Below are 18,301 nucleotides of genomic sequence, written 5' to 3' on the forward strand. Positions count from 1 at the left end.
GTATCTTGATGGTATGCTGATTGAATATTTTAGCAGAAAAAGTGTGTTAAGTCTTGCAATTGTTACTTTTGTATGTTATAAAGTATTTCCTGTGCTTTGCCATAACAATTAACAAGTCTCAGCGTCAACATGTCAGAATAAGTGGTGCTGATTTGAAACTCAGCTGTTCCTTAGTAGCAAACTGGTTTATATGTGCACCCAACAAAAAAACAAAATAATATTTTCTTTATGGAGAAATTAGTGTGAAATCTCAACATTAGGAGAAAATATTCTATTTAATACTATATACTATTTATAGAGCCTTGCAATGAAGAAGCATGATACAAGGATATAAAAATAGAAAGAACTTGTACCAGAACAAAATTTATCTCAACATGATAATGACAGAAATGGTGATGATTAGTTAATAATTTTAAGAATGGTTACATGAGAGCAGAGAAATTGATAATTATCAGAGATGTATTACAGATGATGGACAGGACACTTGCATTTCAGCCAGCAATGAGAAAAGGCTTCACATTTCAAAAACACATAAATGTTTGCTTTCTTACCTGAACCCGTTATATAAATATACCCAGGGAATACCAGGTATTTCAGCTGGTATTTAATAAAAGGCATGGTGACCAGTAGGGGCATTGCAACACCCTAAACCCCAGACACAACCTCGCCAACACAAGTACCTATTGTTATGGGCTTTGTGTTCAATGCAACAAAGTCTTCCTCTTTCTCTTCTTCTCCTCCACTCCTCCCAGGCGAGCGTTGTTCATCCTCCACTCCTGACTCCAACTTGCCTGGATGAAGTCGAGCAGCTTCTGTTATCTGTGACCCAGGAGCACTTCCATTGTTAGGGCATAGCCCACTGGATGCACTTCTGGATTAAATGGAAGTCCCTGAAAGTAGGGATTGTGAATCCTGGAGGCCCCCATGGAACTGAACAGAGCTGTACCTTGGAAGACAGGTCCCAGCATTCCCTGCGGGTGTCCGTGTGGGAATACTAATCCAGGGATGCTGCCATCTAACATATTGTGGGAGAAAGTACTGTTATGTTGTGGTCTCCTCTGGTCCTTCCACTGTATTGGTCTCCTGGCTGGGTAACAGTTCCTGTACCCTAGCGACTGGAAAGCCTCTCCACTCATTTTCCTTTATTATGGCATCCTGGCCAGGCAAGGAATCATCCTCCACCCAATTCGGGACACCAGTCCACCCACTGTGGTACTCACAGCAGGCTGATATAGAATGAAGCCATTGTCTGTCCTTACACTATTTATGGAAGTAGAGCCCTCCAAAGAAATTGATCAAATATACCACTAGTAATTTATTCACATAATAAAATACAAACAGAGTATTACTGTTAACCTGCAACAGACTGGCACCCTGCCCAGGCATTATTCCTGCCTTGTGCCCTACACCTTCCGGGATGGGCTCCAGCCCCCGTGACCCTGTTCAGGTTTAGATAACAGAATTGTTGTAAGCCAGGTAGTCTGAGCAATATTTTACAGAGAATTTTATGTTTACTTTCAAGAAATCTTTTTGTCTGTTGTTAATATGCCACCTTTTCTTTTATTCATTTATTTCAGGGTATAATTTTTCATTTTTTTTTTTGGCAGGAAAAAAATCAAGCAAAGTCAAGAGATCAGTCCTATTTTAATCAAACCTTTGAACTACACAATGGATCAACGAGGTTCAAGGCCAGAAAACAATCAGTGGGAAACAAATTATGGGAGCTGTTGGGTGGTCTTATTAGCAAAGATGTCTGTCCATCTGATCTTCTGTAAGAGGAGTCTTCATAAATATTTTTCCTTCATTCTAAGTACAGTGTTCATATTTCATTGTAAGGCAATAGGTCACCAATCACACACTTACTGCAAATTGCAAAGTCACTTTAGAAGTGAACATTTTTAAAGGTTTTTTGGGCTAATCATGGACACCTTCTTTTGAAGAGATTTTTATAATTTGGTTAGCTCAGTTACAGTCTAATCTAATTGTAAGTGCATCTCAGTAAATATTAACAATGATTATGTTAAAAATCAAAATGTTAGTAAAAGGAGCTTAAAAGTAAAGAACACTTTAGAAACAACTTGTAGAGTATAGAGAGAGCAAAGGGAAACTGTCTACTGACTCGATTTCTTGAAATATCAATCTACTTAAATCATTTGATAAATTTGTTTGCACTCATGAAGTGTGGAAGAGTGTTTCTGTGATGTTGCCTTTCCTGTTTGGGAAATTATTATAACAATTTGGTGAACTTCCAAGTACTTTCTTCTTTTACTTTTAATTGTTTCACTGGGCAGGTTCTAGACAGACATATATGAAGGGGCAGACAGAAATGTGAAGGGGGCACATGGTGGCGACGGAGGCGGGAAAGGGGTGAGGTGGTGGTGGTGGTGGGGGTGCTCTGGATAACTGTTTTTGTCATGTAATTGGATTGCACTTTGTCAGGCCTCTACCCTAAGACCTGTCCAACTTGGGTGTCCCACCTGAAGGCTAAGCTTCTGCTGGTGTAGCTCTTAGGGTCACTGAGGCACGCAAACCCCCTGACCACGATACGGTGGCAATCCCTCAGGAGGAAAACTGAAAAATAAACCAACAAAAAATAAATAAAATATTCCTCATCAAATTATAACAAGTAAAAACGTGACATTTACCTTAATTGGATGGCCTATATCAAATATATTCGAACCCAACAATAACACTTCTCACTATTGCCAATATTAACAAAACTAAAAAGGGTAGGCCAAGTTATATAAAAAAAAAAATCAATTCACCAAGTCTTGAAAAATAACACTGAAAAATAGAATAAAAAAAATAACATAAAATAAAGAATAAAATAAAATATCCATCCAGATCTTTACAACAAACAACATAAAATTTATCTTAATTTGATGGTCTAATTCTCAAATAAATTTGCAAAATAAAGTAAGAATAAAATAAGACCTCTCAATATAGCCAATATTTATAAAACTAAAAAGGGTTGGCATAGTAATTAAAAAAGAACAATTCCCCGTGTCTTTTCCTACAATTCTCAAACTAATTTGTAGAACACAACAGATTTAGAACAGAACATTTGAACTTTTTCTTCTTTTTTTTGTCTTTTTGTCTTGTTTTAAACTTGTTTGTTTTGAAGCAACTGAACTCTCTGTTTGCAACTGAACAGCTCCACTCTCCTTTCTCCTCAATCCACTATACAACAACAGTCTCCTGTTTCTCTTTGCAAACACTCTTACAAATTCATCCATATCCAAGTTATTTCTCATGGACTTCTCATGGGCCAAGATCACCAAATTCCTCTTTCTTTTATGTAACATGGTGCAACGACAGAGGGTTAGGACCCGTGACAAAGTCGAGAAGGAACTTTCACACGATGCTGAAGACACACCAATTACCAGGGCTGTGACATACAATTTATGCAATTCAGGAAAGGCTTCCTTGTACTCCTGTAGGAGTTTACACACAGTGGACAGGTCTGTTTCCTTTGAACATTTTTTGAGCAGCATCTGTTTTACCACAAAAACTTCATTTTTCAGACTTACAACATCTGCTGCAGTGCCAGCCATCACAGCCAGAGGGTGCAACAGGGTGGGATCTAGAAATGCGCTAGATTTGGGTGCAAGACTAGATATGGGTCTCATCAGGTCAATATTCTTATGTGAAAATATAGTTTCCATTTCTGAAATGGCCCTGTCAAGGATGCTGAGAAGGGATCTTTTCAGAGACTGATGGGGGGAAATGGTAGGGTCACCAGAGTCTGTATGGCCCAAAGTTGGGAGCACAACACTTTGACCCATGTGTTTGCTCATTGTTCTCCTTCTCTTTGTTGGATGTGTCTCATCCTCAGCAGGAGATGACACTCCCCAACAGTTATCCTCACAAATGTTTTATTAGAAGTCCAGTACTGCACTAACAACCTCAGAAGCACTGCACAGATCAACTGACTGAGACTGTAGAATAGCATTTGCTGGTTTCAAGACACCAAGCACCCGCACTAGGAACTCTCCAATCTCAAAGAAGTGATGCCTCTTAATTTGGCATAGCAGGCCTGATGCCTCGGTGCACAGGGCAACTGCAGCATCATCATCCTCTGTCATCTCAGATAGGATACTAAGGATTTGTTCTTGATTGTCCACAGTGCACCTTGTCACCTCATAGTGACTTGTCCATCTGATCTCAAGCATCCTTTTTAGACAAGGTACATCATGTTTATTGAGCACATAGTGGTGGTGAAAAAAGTTGTAGAGTGAACTAGATAGGCTAAAAACTCTTTTTGCACACGGCTCACTCTGCATGCCATGCACAGCCACTAAGTGCAGTTGGTGGTTGTAGCAGTGGATGTGTGGGACATTCCTGTCAAGCCTGTTTTGGACCAGAGCTTGTACACCACCTCTAACCCCACTCATCACAGAAGCCCCATCATAACACTGGCTAAGTATACTGTCAGCACTGTAGCCAGCATCAGAAAGGTGTAACAGTATCTCAGAGGTTATGTACTCTGCATCAAGTTGTTGCAAGTCAAGCAACCCAATAAGATGCTCCTCCGGCATGGAATTTCTGACAAACCGTATTATCACAGACAAATTTTCCACATTGCACCTATCCCTGGTCCCATCACTTTTGAGGCAAAACCCTGCAGAATCAGCACTTTCATATTTTTTCCTGACCTCTCCAAGCACCATGTCAGCCAATGTTTGGATAATTTCATTTTGGATATCCTTAGATGTGTATTTTGCATTTTTTGGGATACCCTTAGCAATGCTTGCTAGCTTCTCATCCTTCTCTAAGGTATATTCCATCAGTTTTGGAAAAATACCTGAAGCAATGTCATCATCATTACCCGCTGCATCATGTCTCAAGGTTTCTGCAGTCCCATGGAGCCCCAACTCATTTACACAGAGAAACCTTATAGCACTACCAATACTCTTGACATGGTAATGTTTTTTTTCAAGTTATATTTTACCAACCAACGTTAAATCCACAGTCCCCCCTGTGGCCTCTCTGCTTTTATGCTCAGTCCAGATGGTTGTGGCTGGACACATGCCTCTGTAGCCACTTGTCTCGATCAAGTGCTGCTTTCCAGTTGTTAAAACCAGTTAAGGTAAAAACTACATCCCTCTCATTAACAGTGCTGTCATATTTCTGACAGGGGCATGCGTCCTGCACAACAGAGAATTCCAGTCATGGTCGCGTGCGGTGCCAGGCAGGATTGAATGATCTTAATGTTGTACCACCAAATACACGTTTGGGGTAACTACCCAGTATTGGCTGGGATGGTGTATTGCCATTTAAGTCACTGGGTAGCTGAGTGGTTTGCTTTGGGGCAGGAATTGTTGGCAGAGGTACAGGAGAAGCAGTGCCTGTTGATGCCACAGGAGTAGACATGCTAGCTGCTGTCTCTGATGTACCAGCAGCAGCATCATTGCTACTGCTATTGGTATAGGCAGGAGCAGCACCACACTTTTTAAAAGCTTGGAAAAAAGGATGCATCTCACAGCATTAACTTTCCCTTTGTGAGCTGCTGGAAGCTGGGGTGGAAAGTGAATAAGCTTTATTAAAATCGCTGTGATTACATCAGTATATGAAACGAGAAAACTGTTGAGTGCAGAGTTGAAAGCTGTGGCGGGGCGTTGTGTCGGGTCTGACAGACAGACACAGGTCCTCCAGTCGGCTCTATGCAGCAGACAGGCTCACAGTGGTGCTTGTGGGATTGAGAAAGAAACACTTCTCTACCAGACTGAAACTGTGAGGAGAACAATGGAATAGTACCCCATTGACTGTACAAATATAGATGTATTTTTTTAGTTGTTGTTAATTATCTCACGAGTCGCTATGATTTTGACGACAAAGATTTGCGGCTTCCTCAAAGCCTCCTGCTGTTGCGCAGCTCATTTTGCTCTGCCCTGCCTACCGAGAAAAATGACACCGGCTCATTTGCATATTAACAGTGATTGGATGTTTAGCTGGGGGTGGGTGAGTGGGGGATCTCTGCCGAGTGCTGTGTGAGCCTGCGCACAAACAGAGCATGGAGGGAAAGAGCGAACAAGAGGTGAAACCTATCATCTCATTTGTGCCTTTTCAAGTGGATTTTTCAGCTACTGTAGTAAATCTTGTCCATATTCATCCATCCATCCATTTTCCAACCCGCTGAATCCGAACACAGGGTCACGGGGGTCTGCCGGAGCCAATCCCAGCCAACACAGGGCACAAGGCAGGGAACCAATCCTGGGCAGGGTGCCAACCCACCGCAGTGTCCATATTCAGTTTGTGGGTAATCTATTATTTTCTTTCTCAACTTCTAAAAGTTTGATTTAAGGGGGCAGGACGTTTGTTTAAGGGGCCATTGCCCCCTCTTGCCCCAGCGTAGACCCAGCCCCGTTGTTTCATATGCTTTTTAGGTATTGTAAGAAAAGGCGCTGTATTGAGCCCGACCCGACACAGATTCACACGGGAGGCACGGGTAAAATTAAACAAATATTTATTTTTCTTCATCTGGAGGACACGTCTTCCCCGTAATCCCTCCAGCCACAACACAGTCCCAAGCACAGTACCCTAAGCACACAAAGTAGCCAAGCTCTTTCTCTTCCTCCACCACTCCTCCCTGGCAAACTAGTCCTCTTCCTCTCGATTCTGGCCGCTGAGTGGTGGTCGCTGGCTCCCTTTATTGGGTACCCGGAAGTGCTCCAGGTGCTTGATTGCCGACATCTGGATGCACTTCTGGGTGTGGCGAGACCAATGCCCAAAAGGGCCAGCAGCTCCTGCTGCAGTTCCCCCTGGCGGCGCCTGCAGAACCCAACAGGGCTGCACAGAACTCCAACCCCCATGAAGACTTGGGGGAGTCCGAGGCACTGCTGGAACCCAGGCAGGTGGCCATCTAGTGTCCAGTTGGAGATACTGGGTTTCCCACCCTTGTCCCCCTGGTATATGTGGTGAAGGGGCGCCAGACATGGACCCCGGCCATCCATCACAGTATCTACAGACTTTTTTACTTTTACTGCTGTTTTTGTTCATTTCTCCTTTAAACTGCTGCCTTTTGTTTGACCTTTGCATTTTATCCCTTGTCATGAACCATATACCTGCAATGCCTAACATAAATTAATTGATTTTAAACATACTTTATCTTAATGTATTTCAGAATAATAGATGGGGCTTAACTTTATAGGGAGTGCAAATCACAAAGGCCCACACATAGCCCTTTATTCTTGGCATTAAAATGAGGGCCATATCTTTCCTTTTTATTAATCACAAGTTTCCAGTTATCAATTGAACGTTTCCTAGTTAAGGTTAAACAGAGTATGCCAACAAAGATGTTGAAAAAGTTGAATACCATTTATCTTCTTAAAGGTAGCCACAGTAATTTAAAAAGCTGATCAGTATCAGGAGTGTGCCTATCACAAGATATTATGCTGAACAGATTGTGATGAGTGACATCCTTATCTCCAAACACCACTATGGAGGACTACCTTGTGGCACTAAATATGAAAAAGCCACCAAGGAAACTTTACATTTGCTCCTTCAACTTCACAGAAAAGACACCAGCAGTGTAATGTCTTTGTTTCAAAGAAATATAAAAGGGCCCTGGTGCAGAAAGAAGGACATGTAGAAATCTGCTTTTCCAATGATCTGCTGGCCACAGTTTTTTCGACAAACACCTGGCCTGATGGTGCCTAGTACTGCAATTGGACAGCCTCAGAGTCTTGTGTTTGAGTCGTGCAGTGTGTATGTTCACTGCGTGTTGTTCCTGAGATTATTGTGGCCGCTCTTATTTCACCTGTTTGATTCTTTAGTTAAGCTGTTTTTGTCTCAGATTTGGCAAATCATAGCCAATGTATGTCTACACATTTATACTTGTTGTGGCCCATTTGATCAGTGTGTTGATATTCTCACTTTCAGTTAAGGAATAGTGTTTGACCATTATCGAAGAGCTAACAATGTAACAGCAGAGGATGTGAGACTCTACTGATGGAAGAAGAGTTGTGCTTGCTATTACTGACCTGGAGGAAGAAAATGTGAAGCAGGAGACTCAGACCTATTGACCAAAAGTGGTAAAGGAAGGACGAGTATAACATTCTTGTGTGTGGGGGACTGCATAGTTAGAAAAGACAGTGTGTGGGGGTCAGGGCTGCCAGGTCCGGGAATTATTTATTTATAGATAGATAGATACTTTATTAATCCCAATGGGAAATTCACATGACTTCTTTTTCATGCCTAGCACAGATGTGTCAAATATATAACACAGTGTCCGGGCCAAAGGTGGCGGCTCGTGGCCACCTCCTGCTGGAGTGCGAGACGGTTGTGGAGCACTTAGTTATTGTCCCAAAATAAAAAGAAGGTGAAAGCTTACAATATTGTTTGAAGGTGGCAGCGTAGTCAAGCCCAAAGCCCGTGAGACTGTAATGAAATTAACAGAGGCATTGTGTGGACGTGCTTAGATCATCCACAATTGGATGGGAGAGACAGCGTGCACTAAAATTCTTCAGCAAAATATAAAAGGCACTTCCTGCCTGCAGGGTTTGTCTTTTGCCAATTCGTGAGTGTGAGGTGCAGTTTATCGCAGAGCATTTTACAGTGTAATAAATAATTACAGCTTGTGCCTATTTTTGTATGTATTTTCTTTGTATTATAGATATCTCCTAGTTATTGTTCTTAAATGGTGGAGATATTCATATTATTTGGGTTTTGGTGCATTTTTTATTTTTTGTATATATACTTCTTTTTCTTGCTTGTAAATATTTTTGTGGATTCTTCATATTTCTAAGACTGGGATAGTGTGGAGTAACTTCCTGCCAGCATTTTCATCAAGACTGCGGTGGGATGGCGCCCTGCTCGGGATTTGTTCCTGCCTTGTGCCCTGTGCTGGCTGAGATTGGCTCCAGCAGACCCACGTGACCCTGTGTTAGGATATAGAGGGGTGGATAATGGATGGATGGATTAAACATGGAGGCAAGGTGGTGCAGTGGTAGTGATGAGCTGGCTCCCTGTCTAGAGATTGTTCCTTCCTCCCACAAGATTATTGCTGTGTGACCCCTGATGAAATAATAATAATTTATTGCAGCAATACTGTCTCTTTCAAACGTACTAACCCCCAATTTCAGTCCTTCCTTTTCTTTCCCCAAGTAACCAATCGCCACACAATCAGCTCCATAGTAAATGTCAAGCCATCTATAAGCTTAGAACTCAAATTCTTCAAAACTTTTAAGGAACATTGAAGTATCTTCCTAGTACATGTTTAATTATTCCATCCATCAGTCCATCCAGTGTGGCTCCAGTCCCAGCAAGCATATAGCATGAGGCAGGAACAATCCCTGGACGGGGCGCCAGCCCTTCGCTACCACTCTGCCACTGTGCCTACATGTCTAATTATTAAAAGTATACATTATTTAAATGAAGTTAACAATTTATCTGTATAATGTAATAAACATACTTTACTGCATTTCATCTTAAAAATGATATCAAGAGCTCCAAGAAGACAGCACTTGGATATCTACTAAATTGACTTAGAAGCCAGTCGTCATCATCTGTGAATATGCACTCTCTTCTATTGAATGGAATTGAATTTCTTTATTGTTTTTGTATGGTACAATGAGATTCAATATGCAAATCCTCCATAAACTTATTTTCCTATAAAATGATAAAACAACAACAATAATAATAATACGATAAAAAACAATGAAAAATATACAATATGAAAGCATACGTGGCTCAGGTTGTGCAATATTACAACTGTAGTTCAAGTTTACATTCAGGAAATTGTACTTAAAAGCGATAGTAAGAAATGATATCCGGTTAATTTCAGTGTATTTAATAAAGCCGCATCAGGGATGTGAATCTAAAAAATAAAGGGAAACCACACAGGAACAATAGCACTGCTTTGACACTGGGTGCTGCCAGTTTGCAAAACCGAGCCGAAAACCTGCGTATGCAATGGATTGAGCTAGTATGAGAATGTGCGTGGCTTTATGCCAAGTTTAGTTTTTATACATTGCGATGTTAGCATGGAAATGGGCATATATGACATTTTTGAGTGTACGCACCGTTAATATATAAGGCCCCTGGACAAATACAAAGATATAATGGCGTTAACATCCAATAGTGCAAAAGATAATTACACAGTTTGTAACAGATCATAACTTATCTTACTCATGGAGGTTCTTAAAACCTGACCTAAGTGCATACTCCTTCTTCTCACCCATATATCATTGTTACTTAAGAATTGATTATTTCCTCATAAATACTTATTTTTTGCCCACTGTGAAATGATGCTATTGTTATCTCTGACCATGCCCCTCTGATCATGGAGCTTAAATTACTGCATCCTACACAGTCATCTTGTAGCTGACGTCTTAACCTCGTCATTAGCTGATGGGAACTGTATGGAATTCATATCCAAGCAAACTGATTATTTTTTTGAGACAAATGCATCCTCAGAGGTCTCAGCGTGTATACTCTGAGAAACTCTGAAGGCATTTTTAAGAAGACAGATTATTTCATATCTTTCTCACAAAAATAAACTGAAAACCAAGAAGGCATTCGATTTATTCCACAAAATTACCAGAATAGATCTAGAAAACGCCAGGTCTCCAAATAAGGCACTCTACAGGAAAAGACAAGTTTTGCAATCACAATTTAGCCTCTTCTCTACTAAAGAAACCAAACAGCTTATCTTTAAATTGTAACATCATTATTATGAACACAGAGAAAAGGCCAATAAGATCTTAGCCCAACAAATCTACAAGCAGGAAGTCCGTAATGCAATAACAGCAATTAACAACATAGATGGAGATAAACATATTAACCATAAATATATCACTAACATATTTAGAGATATTATAAGTCCTTATATTCTACTCAGTTTAAAGAAGATAAGACACAATTTACTTGATTCATTAGAGATACCACAGCTAGATCATTTTAATGGTGCGTAATTGGATAAACCATTGATGCTTTAAGAATTACTAGATGCTATAAACTCACTTCAAAGTGGGAAAGCAGCCAGCCCTGATGGCTACCCAAAAGAATTTTAAAAAATATTCTCAAACTAGCAAAATACCCGTGCTTCGCAGCGGAGAAGTAGTGTGTTAAAGAGGTTATGTAAACATATATATACATATACATATATACATATATATACATATCTACATATACACATATCTACATATACAGATATATACATATATATATACATATACACATCCACATATATATACATTTTGTGGTGCCCGGCGGGTGTCCATACCCGGCCGGGATGCCCAGGAGGAGTGGAGGAGGGCTTGTGCCTCCTCCAGGACATGAGGGGGCGTCCTCCCTGGTGGTTTTGGGGACCACGGGTACGGAGCTTGGAAGCTCAACCCTGTAGGGGCCCGTGGTCACCGCCAGGGGGCGCACCGATGCCTTGGGAGCGTTTGCCCTCAGTACTTCCGCCACACTGGGAAGTGCTGGGGGGAAGAGACTTAAGGACACCCGGTGGACTTCCGGCTTCACTATGGGAGCTTCCGCCACACAGGGGTGTGGCTACGGAGACCCCGAGAATGCACCTGGAGCCCATCCGGGGCATATAAAAGGGGCCGCCTCCCTCCAGTCAGGGCGAGAGTCGGGAGGAAGAAGACGAAGCGTGTTGGAGAGGAGTGGAGGCGGACCAGAGAGAGAGAGAAAGGCATTGTTGTTGTGGCCAGGACTTGAAGGGGTGATTGGTGCTATGGCACTGGGTTTGTGCACTTTGCTATATGTACAATGTATAATAAACGTGTGTTGGGTGACATGAACGTGTCTGCCTGTCTGTGTCCGAGCCAGTCTCCACAATATATATATACACATGTCAACATATATATATACACATACATATACACACATACATACACACACACATACATATATACATATACACATACATACATACACATACATATATATATATATATATATATACACACATACATACATACACATATATATATATACACATACAGAAACATATATATACATATATATATATACATATCTACATATATATATACATATCTACATATATATATATATATAGGGGCGGCACGGTGGCGCAGTGGGTAGCGCTGCTGCCTCGCAGTTGGGAGATCTGGGGACCTGGGTTCGCTTCCCGGGTCCTCCCTGCGTGGAGTTTGCATGTTCTCCCCGTGTCTGCGTGGGTTTCCTCCGGGCACTCCGGTTTCCTCCCACAGTCCAAAGACATGCAGGTTAGGTGGATTGGCGATTCTAAATTGGCCCTAGTGTGTGCTTGGTGTGTGGGTGTGTTTGTGTGTGTCCTGCGGTGGGTTGGCACCCTGCCCAGGATTGGTTCCTGCCTTGTGCCCTGTGTTGGCTGGGATTGGCTCCAGCAGACCCCCGTGACCCTGTGTTCGGATTCAGCGGGTTGGAAAATGGATGGATGGATGGATATATATATAGACATACATATATACATACATACACATATATATATATATCTATTCTTGGTACTTGCTGCGTTTTCTCTCTGCTGGCTTATGGCAGTCTTCCTCCGAAGTTATTGTCAGCTCCACTAAGAAATGCTAGGGGCTGTAAGACCCATATTGTCTGAGACTTTGTTATGGTATTTCCTTTGTCTCTCCAGTTTTAATGCCATTTTGCCAAATTGAATTATTTGTGCCGTAACTCCCCACCCACTACACAGCTTGCATTATAGAGCCTCCTTCCTACCCTACTTGTGCAACTTCACTGAGGCTGGGAGGCTATCATAGGCTGCCTGCAACAGGAATGATAAACACAAAGGTCCCAACCATCATAGGTCAGCCTATGAGATCTTCCTCGGTGGATGGTCCCACATTGTCCAGGCTCCTTGCAGATGGTTCTTGCTCACCTTCTCTCTTCCTCATCTCGTCCTGGATCATTACAGTCCTTTATCTTGTATTTGATATACCCCTCTGATGAAAGTGAGTTGATCTCAGTCCCTGTCTTTGAGTGCATATGTTAACAACGATGCCTGTAAGTTTAAAGTCCTGGGCTACAGCAGCACCAGCGCCCCAATGCGTCCTGATCTTGTCATACCACTGGCTTCTCTAACTCTTTCACCCCTAGGCTGTGACTAACCTACATTCTGTTACTTTGATCTCCACACTAATGGACAACAAGGGAAGCTGCATCTGATCTGACCTTTATGAAGACACCAACAGATACGATGGGGGACCCAAAAATAACGAGAATTAAAAAAAAAAATCATATATTTCTCTGAACATTTCCAAAATTTAATCACCCTTAAAATACTCTCCCTGAGACACAATACACTTGTCCCACCACGTTTTCCATTGTTCAAAACTGTTCTGAAAATCTTGCAAAGTGATAGCCTTCAGTGCCTCCATCGTTTGTTTCATGACCTCCTTTACATCCTGGAAACGCTTTTCTTTATGGTCCCTCTTCATGCTTAGAAATAAGGAAAAATCACAGGGTGCAAAGTCTGTGATTTGGTAGGGGAGCAGGTGAGGTTGGGCGGGTGTGGAAACCGTTGTCATCCACTTTTTCGTGAGAAACTGCCACACGCTCAATATTGTGTGGGTGGGAGCGTTACTGAGATGCAGAAGCCACTCACCTGATTGCCGCAATTTGGGTAATTTTCTCCACACTGCATCACGCAATTTCTGAAGCACTTTAAGGTAAAAACCCTTGCCTGGCCCAAAGCTTCTTCTTTGAAAGCCTCTAGAAGCATTGTGACTGCTTCTGCTGCTGTTTTCCCCAAAAGGAAACAGAACTTGATGCAAAAACTTTATTATTTCAAGTCTGCCATTTGTGGTAATGTGCCTTACTGGCATTACCTGTAATTAAATAAAATTAGTTAAGTGTTCTCTGCATGGTGTTGAGAGGCATTTGTTTGAGAAACAAAAAGGTTAAAAAAGTTTAAATAAAGGAAACTTGCCTTTATTCTTTTTATATAATGCAGATAGGCGTCTTCGCTGGGGAGTGTCGCGGTGGGTCTCATGTAGACTGGAGAGACAGTCTTGCCATTGACCGGCCAGAATGATATTGTCGGTCCTTCACTCCTGCGTGTGCCTCCCGCGATCCCATAACACTAAAGAAGTAAAAGAAAGTGTGAAGCGTCGTAGTATTAGTTTACCGTGGTTTAGTAAAGGGATCCCATGTTTGTAGTTGTCTGGGCAGTAGCTCAGGAGAAGGACGTAAAAATGGAAAGTGCTTATTTTCACTTAAGGCAGAAGCGCAGTTTGCGTCTCAAAAGCCGGCACAGCTAAGCGCGCGCGCTGGCTGTTTGAACTCTTATGGTATTTTTGCAGGGCGGGAGACGCCACTTCTCGCAGACGCATTCTCAACATTGCGTGCTTGCAGAGGGATGACGTAGGATAGTTTAATTGGTCAGCGCGAGAGCGCCGAATACAAAAGGGAATCACGGCCTCTAGAGGGGTTTCTTTCTGACTAGATCAGAGGTTGGCAACCCATGGCTCTGGAGCTACATGCGGCTCTTCAGCCTCCTTGTAGTGGCTCCCTTTGGCCTTGAGAGAAAAAAAAAAAAACATGAAAATGAATAATGGCAATTTGTTACCTTTCCTGCCAGCCTGTCTCCGGACTGTGGTCGGGGTGACGCAGGGGAGCTTCTCCTTCGTCGTGTTCAGTGGTGTGAAGCTCCAGGGCCAGAGCCACGTGCTCTGGGGTAAAACCCTGTCCCTGAGTTCCCTTGTCCTAATTTTCAGCAAGGAGCGACACAGAAGGCTTGAAGGCTCCAAAGTTAACTTTATTGAAAATACTTATTAGGTGCTTGTTTTCAAGTTAACAGAGACCACCACCAAGAGAGAGACCCGCTACAAGCCAACACAACACACAAAACAAAAACTTCCTCCTTTTTCATCTATATTCAAAACTCCACCCCTCAAACACCGACAACTCCACCCACATTCAGTATGATCGGGATGTCAGGCTGTTATTTTAAACTAATCCCAACATTACCCCCAATGCTGGATGGTGAATAACAGCACCATTCCAGCACTAAGAAAAACAAACATAACCTAAGTAACATATATATAGATTCCTATATTGCATAACTTTCCTCTCTCTGCAACAGAGTACATTTCAACATATGAATATAAGAAAAATAACAAGAAAAAGTTTTCACAGAACAGTTGTCAATTTAGTTCAATGGGCCACCCATTCACCAAGTTTGTTTGGAGGTCTCCTTATTCTTCTGGGTCTCGCGGTGGGTAGTGGGTTTAAAGGAGAGTTGAAGATACTCTCTTCCATGCTTTGCAGCTCCGCACTACCCCCATTAGTAGGGTGCCTATCTTCATTTGTGTAACCGAAGGTGGCTTTCAGAGGAGGCTGATTTGGAATTAATGGGCTCCAAGTCTTGTCATTATCAAGGTCCACGTCCCTCTCGTCTCCTCCTTCCAGGGTAGGATTCCTAAACAGCGCTGATAAATCAAAATCTTGTTCAGCAAGGTCTGTATCAAGGTTAGGTGGTAGTATTTCAGTGGGCTTCCATGTTTCCGCACTTTGAAAGACCCAGCCATTATCTAATGGGGTGCAGGGGTGGTATGGTTTCAATTTGTTATAATGTACTACCTTCCACTTTGTCTTTGGGCCTTTCTGAATGCGATACAACAGATCATCTAAATGACCGAGAACAAAATATGGTCCTTCAAAAGATGGCAAGAACGTCCGCACTTTTTTCTTTACTCTTCGGGTTCCCTTCACCAAATGCCAGACAGCATCCCCAATCTTGTACTGAACCTTACAGATGTTTTTATCATATTGTTTCTTAGCACGAACTACAGACTGTCCTAGGGCATCCCTTACAATCTGATGTGCGAGCTCCAATCTTTCTCAGAGCTGAATCACATGTTGTGGTAGGGTTTGATCTTGATCATACTTTAGGGGCAAGCCAGCAACAATGTCAATAGGTTCTGTTACTTCTCGTCCAAGTAGCATCATATTGGGTGTAAAACCAGTCGAACTGTGTTTTGTGGCTTGGTAAGCCATTATGGCGTATGGGGTCATGAGGTCCCAGTCCCAGTGGCAACGCTCAGCTGTTGTAGCAAGCATTTTCTGCAAAGTAGCATTAAATCGTTCTACTTGGCCATCTGATTAGGGTCGGAATGGAGTAGTATGTGTCTTCTCAATTCCTAACAATCCACACATCCGTTGGAATACTTCAGATTCAAAACTGGAACCCTGGTCACTGTGTAGACTGTATGGCACTCCATAACGGCACACCCATTCTGCAGTAAATACTTCAGCAACTGTAGTAGCTTGATCATTTGGTAGGGAGTAAGCTTCAACCCACTTAGTAAAATAATCCTGTACTACCAGAATATAACGATTATACCTTGCAGTCTCATTCAGGGGGACAATCAAATCAAGGGCAACTCTTTCCATGGGTGCTCCAACCCAAACAGTCCCCATAGGTGCTTGAGGTCACTTTGAAGGTCGTGACTTAGCTGCACAGTTGGTACATGTGCGACACCAGAGTGCTATGTCTTCCCGCATTTGGTACCAATAATATCTGGTCTGCAAACGTGCTAAAGTTCGTTCCACTCCAAAGTGACCCCCAACTGGGCCATCATGCATTTGCTTCAACACCTCTGTACGAAGCTCATGGGGCAAAACAATCTGGGGATAGAACTCAGTGCCTTCAGTGCAGTAAAAACGTCTCAGTAGGATGCCTTCCCGGATATACAACCTTTTCCACTGGCTCCAGTATGTTTTGGTGGCTGGGCTGTGCTGCGAAACTTCCTCCCATGTAGGACGTCCTCTTCCCTTGTCTATCCACTTCCACACCGGGGCAATGTCATGGTCTGCCATTTGGGCAGCATGTAGTTGTTCAGTTGTCCAACCATAGAACAAAACTGGCTTGTTGGGTTATGATGAATCTTCTCCACACCCTTTTTAGACGAATTAATATTTTTGTTCTCACCTTGCTCATCATCATCGATTTCTCTCACCAGAGACTCGAAAGTGACAGGTAGTTCTACCCCCACTGGCGGAAGCTCCGGGTTTATAGCCCCAGGGTTTTCTTTTCCTAGGTCGTCATTCAAATTGCACTGGACAGCTTGATGAAGGCAATTTCTTACCGATGAAGATTCTTACAGGTATCTTACAGGTGCAGGTAATACGGCAGGGTCTTCTTGATAAGACATCAGCATTGGAGTGTTGGCGTCCAGGCCGATGGACCACACGGAAATCGTATTCAGCAAGTTTCTCAAACCATCTTGCCAACTGGCCCTCGGAATCCTTCAGTTGTATAAGCCAACACAGGCTGCTATGATCAGAACGGACTATGAAGGATCTTCCTAGCAGGTACTGGCGGAAATAAGAGGTAAACTCCACAACGGCTAAAAGCTCCCTTCTCGTGGTGCAATAATTCTGTTCTGTTGATGACAGCCTTCTGCTCCCATAGGCTAACACCCTTTCTTCCCCGTTCTGCATTTGGGAAAGAATGGCCCCAATTCCACAAGCACTAGCATCTGTGTCAAGAATAAGATCACCATCATCAAGGGGATATCCTAGAACGGGAGTGGTAGTAAGTAGTCTCTTTAGATTCTCAAATGCCTCCTGACATTCCTTAGTCCAATGAAAACAGGCATACTTCTTGGTGAGTTCATGTAGTGGATGAGCTACGGTGGCAAAGTCCTTCACAAAGCGGTGGTAATATGAAGCCAAGCCAACAAATTGGCAGACCTCTGAGACGTTGGTAGGTTGGGGCCATTCATGAACTTTTAGAATTTTCCGGGGGTCTGTGGCAATGCCGTGCTCTGAAACAATGTGCCCAAGGTAAGGTAAGCCACCTGTCTGCAGAACAAACAGCACTTAGCTGGTTTCAGCTTTAAATTGGCTTGCCGTAATCTGTCAAACACCTGTCCCAGTCGCCCGAGCATTTCCATAACATCTTTCCCCAACACAATAATATCGTCCAGATATACCAGACAGGTCTCCCACTGCATGCCAGCCAGAACACGATCCATTAATCTCTGAAATGTCGCAGGGGCATTGCACAGACCAAATGGCATGACATTCCATTCGAAGAGCCCTTTTCTGCTGCAGAAAGCTGCTGCCTTGCGTGCCCTGGGCGTCATCTGTACCTGCCAATACCCCGCGGCCAAATCCAAGGTGCTCAACCATTTGGCTGTGGACAGTGTATCTACGGTGTCTTGGATGTGGGACAATGGGTATGCATCTTTAACTGTACGCGCGTTCAGAGCTCTGTAATCCACACAGAGGCGGTATGTCTGGTCCTTTCTACGGACCATAACTATTGGCGAGGCCCAACTACTATTGCTATGTTGAGCGAGTCCAGAGTCCAAGCTTTGTTGTATTTGTTGGTCTG

The 18,301-nt window shown here is 42.8% G+C and overlaps 1 protein-coding gene across 6 annotated transcripts in view; it reads left to right on the plus strand.

The window, feature by feature from the left end:
* The window catches only part of LOC114669385 (T-cell surface glycoprotein CD1b-3-like), an 86,550-nt gene that overhangs the window by 33,769 nt on the left and 34,480 nt on the right, over positions 1-18,301 (plus strand). For 3 of the 6 annotated variants that reach the window (XM_051933175.1, XM_051933187.1, XM_028825602.2), the window contains exon 3: positions 1,608-2,187. The exons of the other annotated variants lie outside the window; for them this stretch is intronic. In XM_051933175.1, coding sequence (XP_051789135.1) covers positions 1,608-1,648 — 41 coding nt within the window. In that variant the 3' untranslated portion in view covers positions 1,649-2,187. Of the gene's footprint in view, positions 1-1,607; positions 2,188-18,301 lie in introns of those variants that run through there. 6 annotated transcript variants of the gene reach the window in all.

Source organism: Erpetoichthys calabaricus, chromosome 1 (assembly GCF_900747795.2).
Source record: "Erpetoichthys calabaricus chromosome 1, fErpCal1.3, whole genome shotgun sequence".
NCBI classification, from domain to species: Eukaryota; Metazoa; Chordata; class Cladistia; order Polypteriformes; family Polypteridae; genus Erpetoichthys; species Erpetoichthys calabaricus.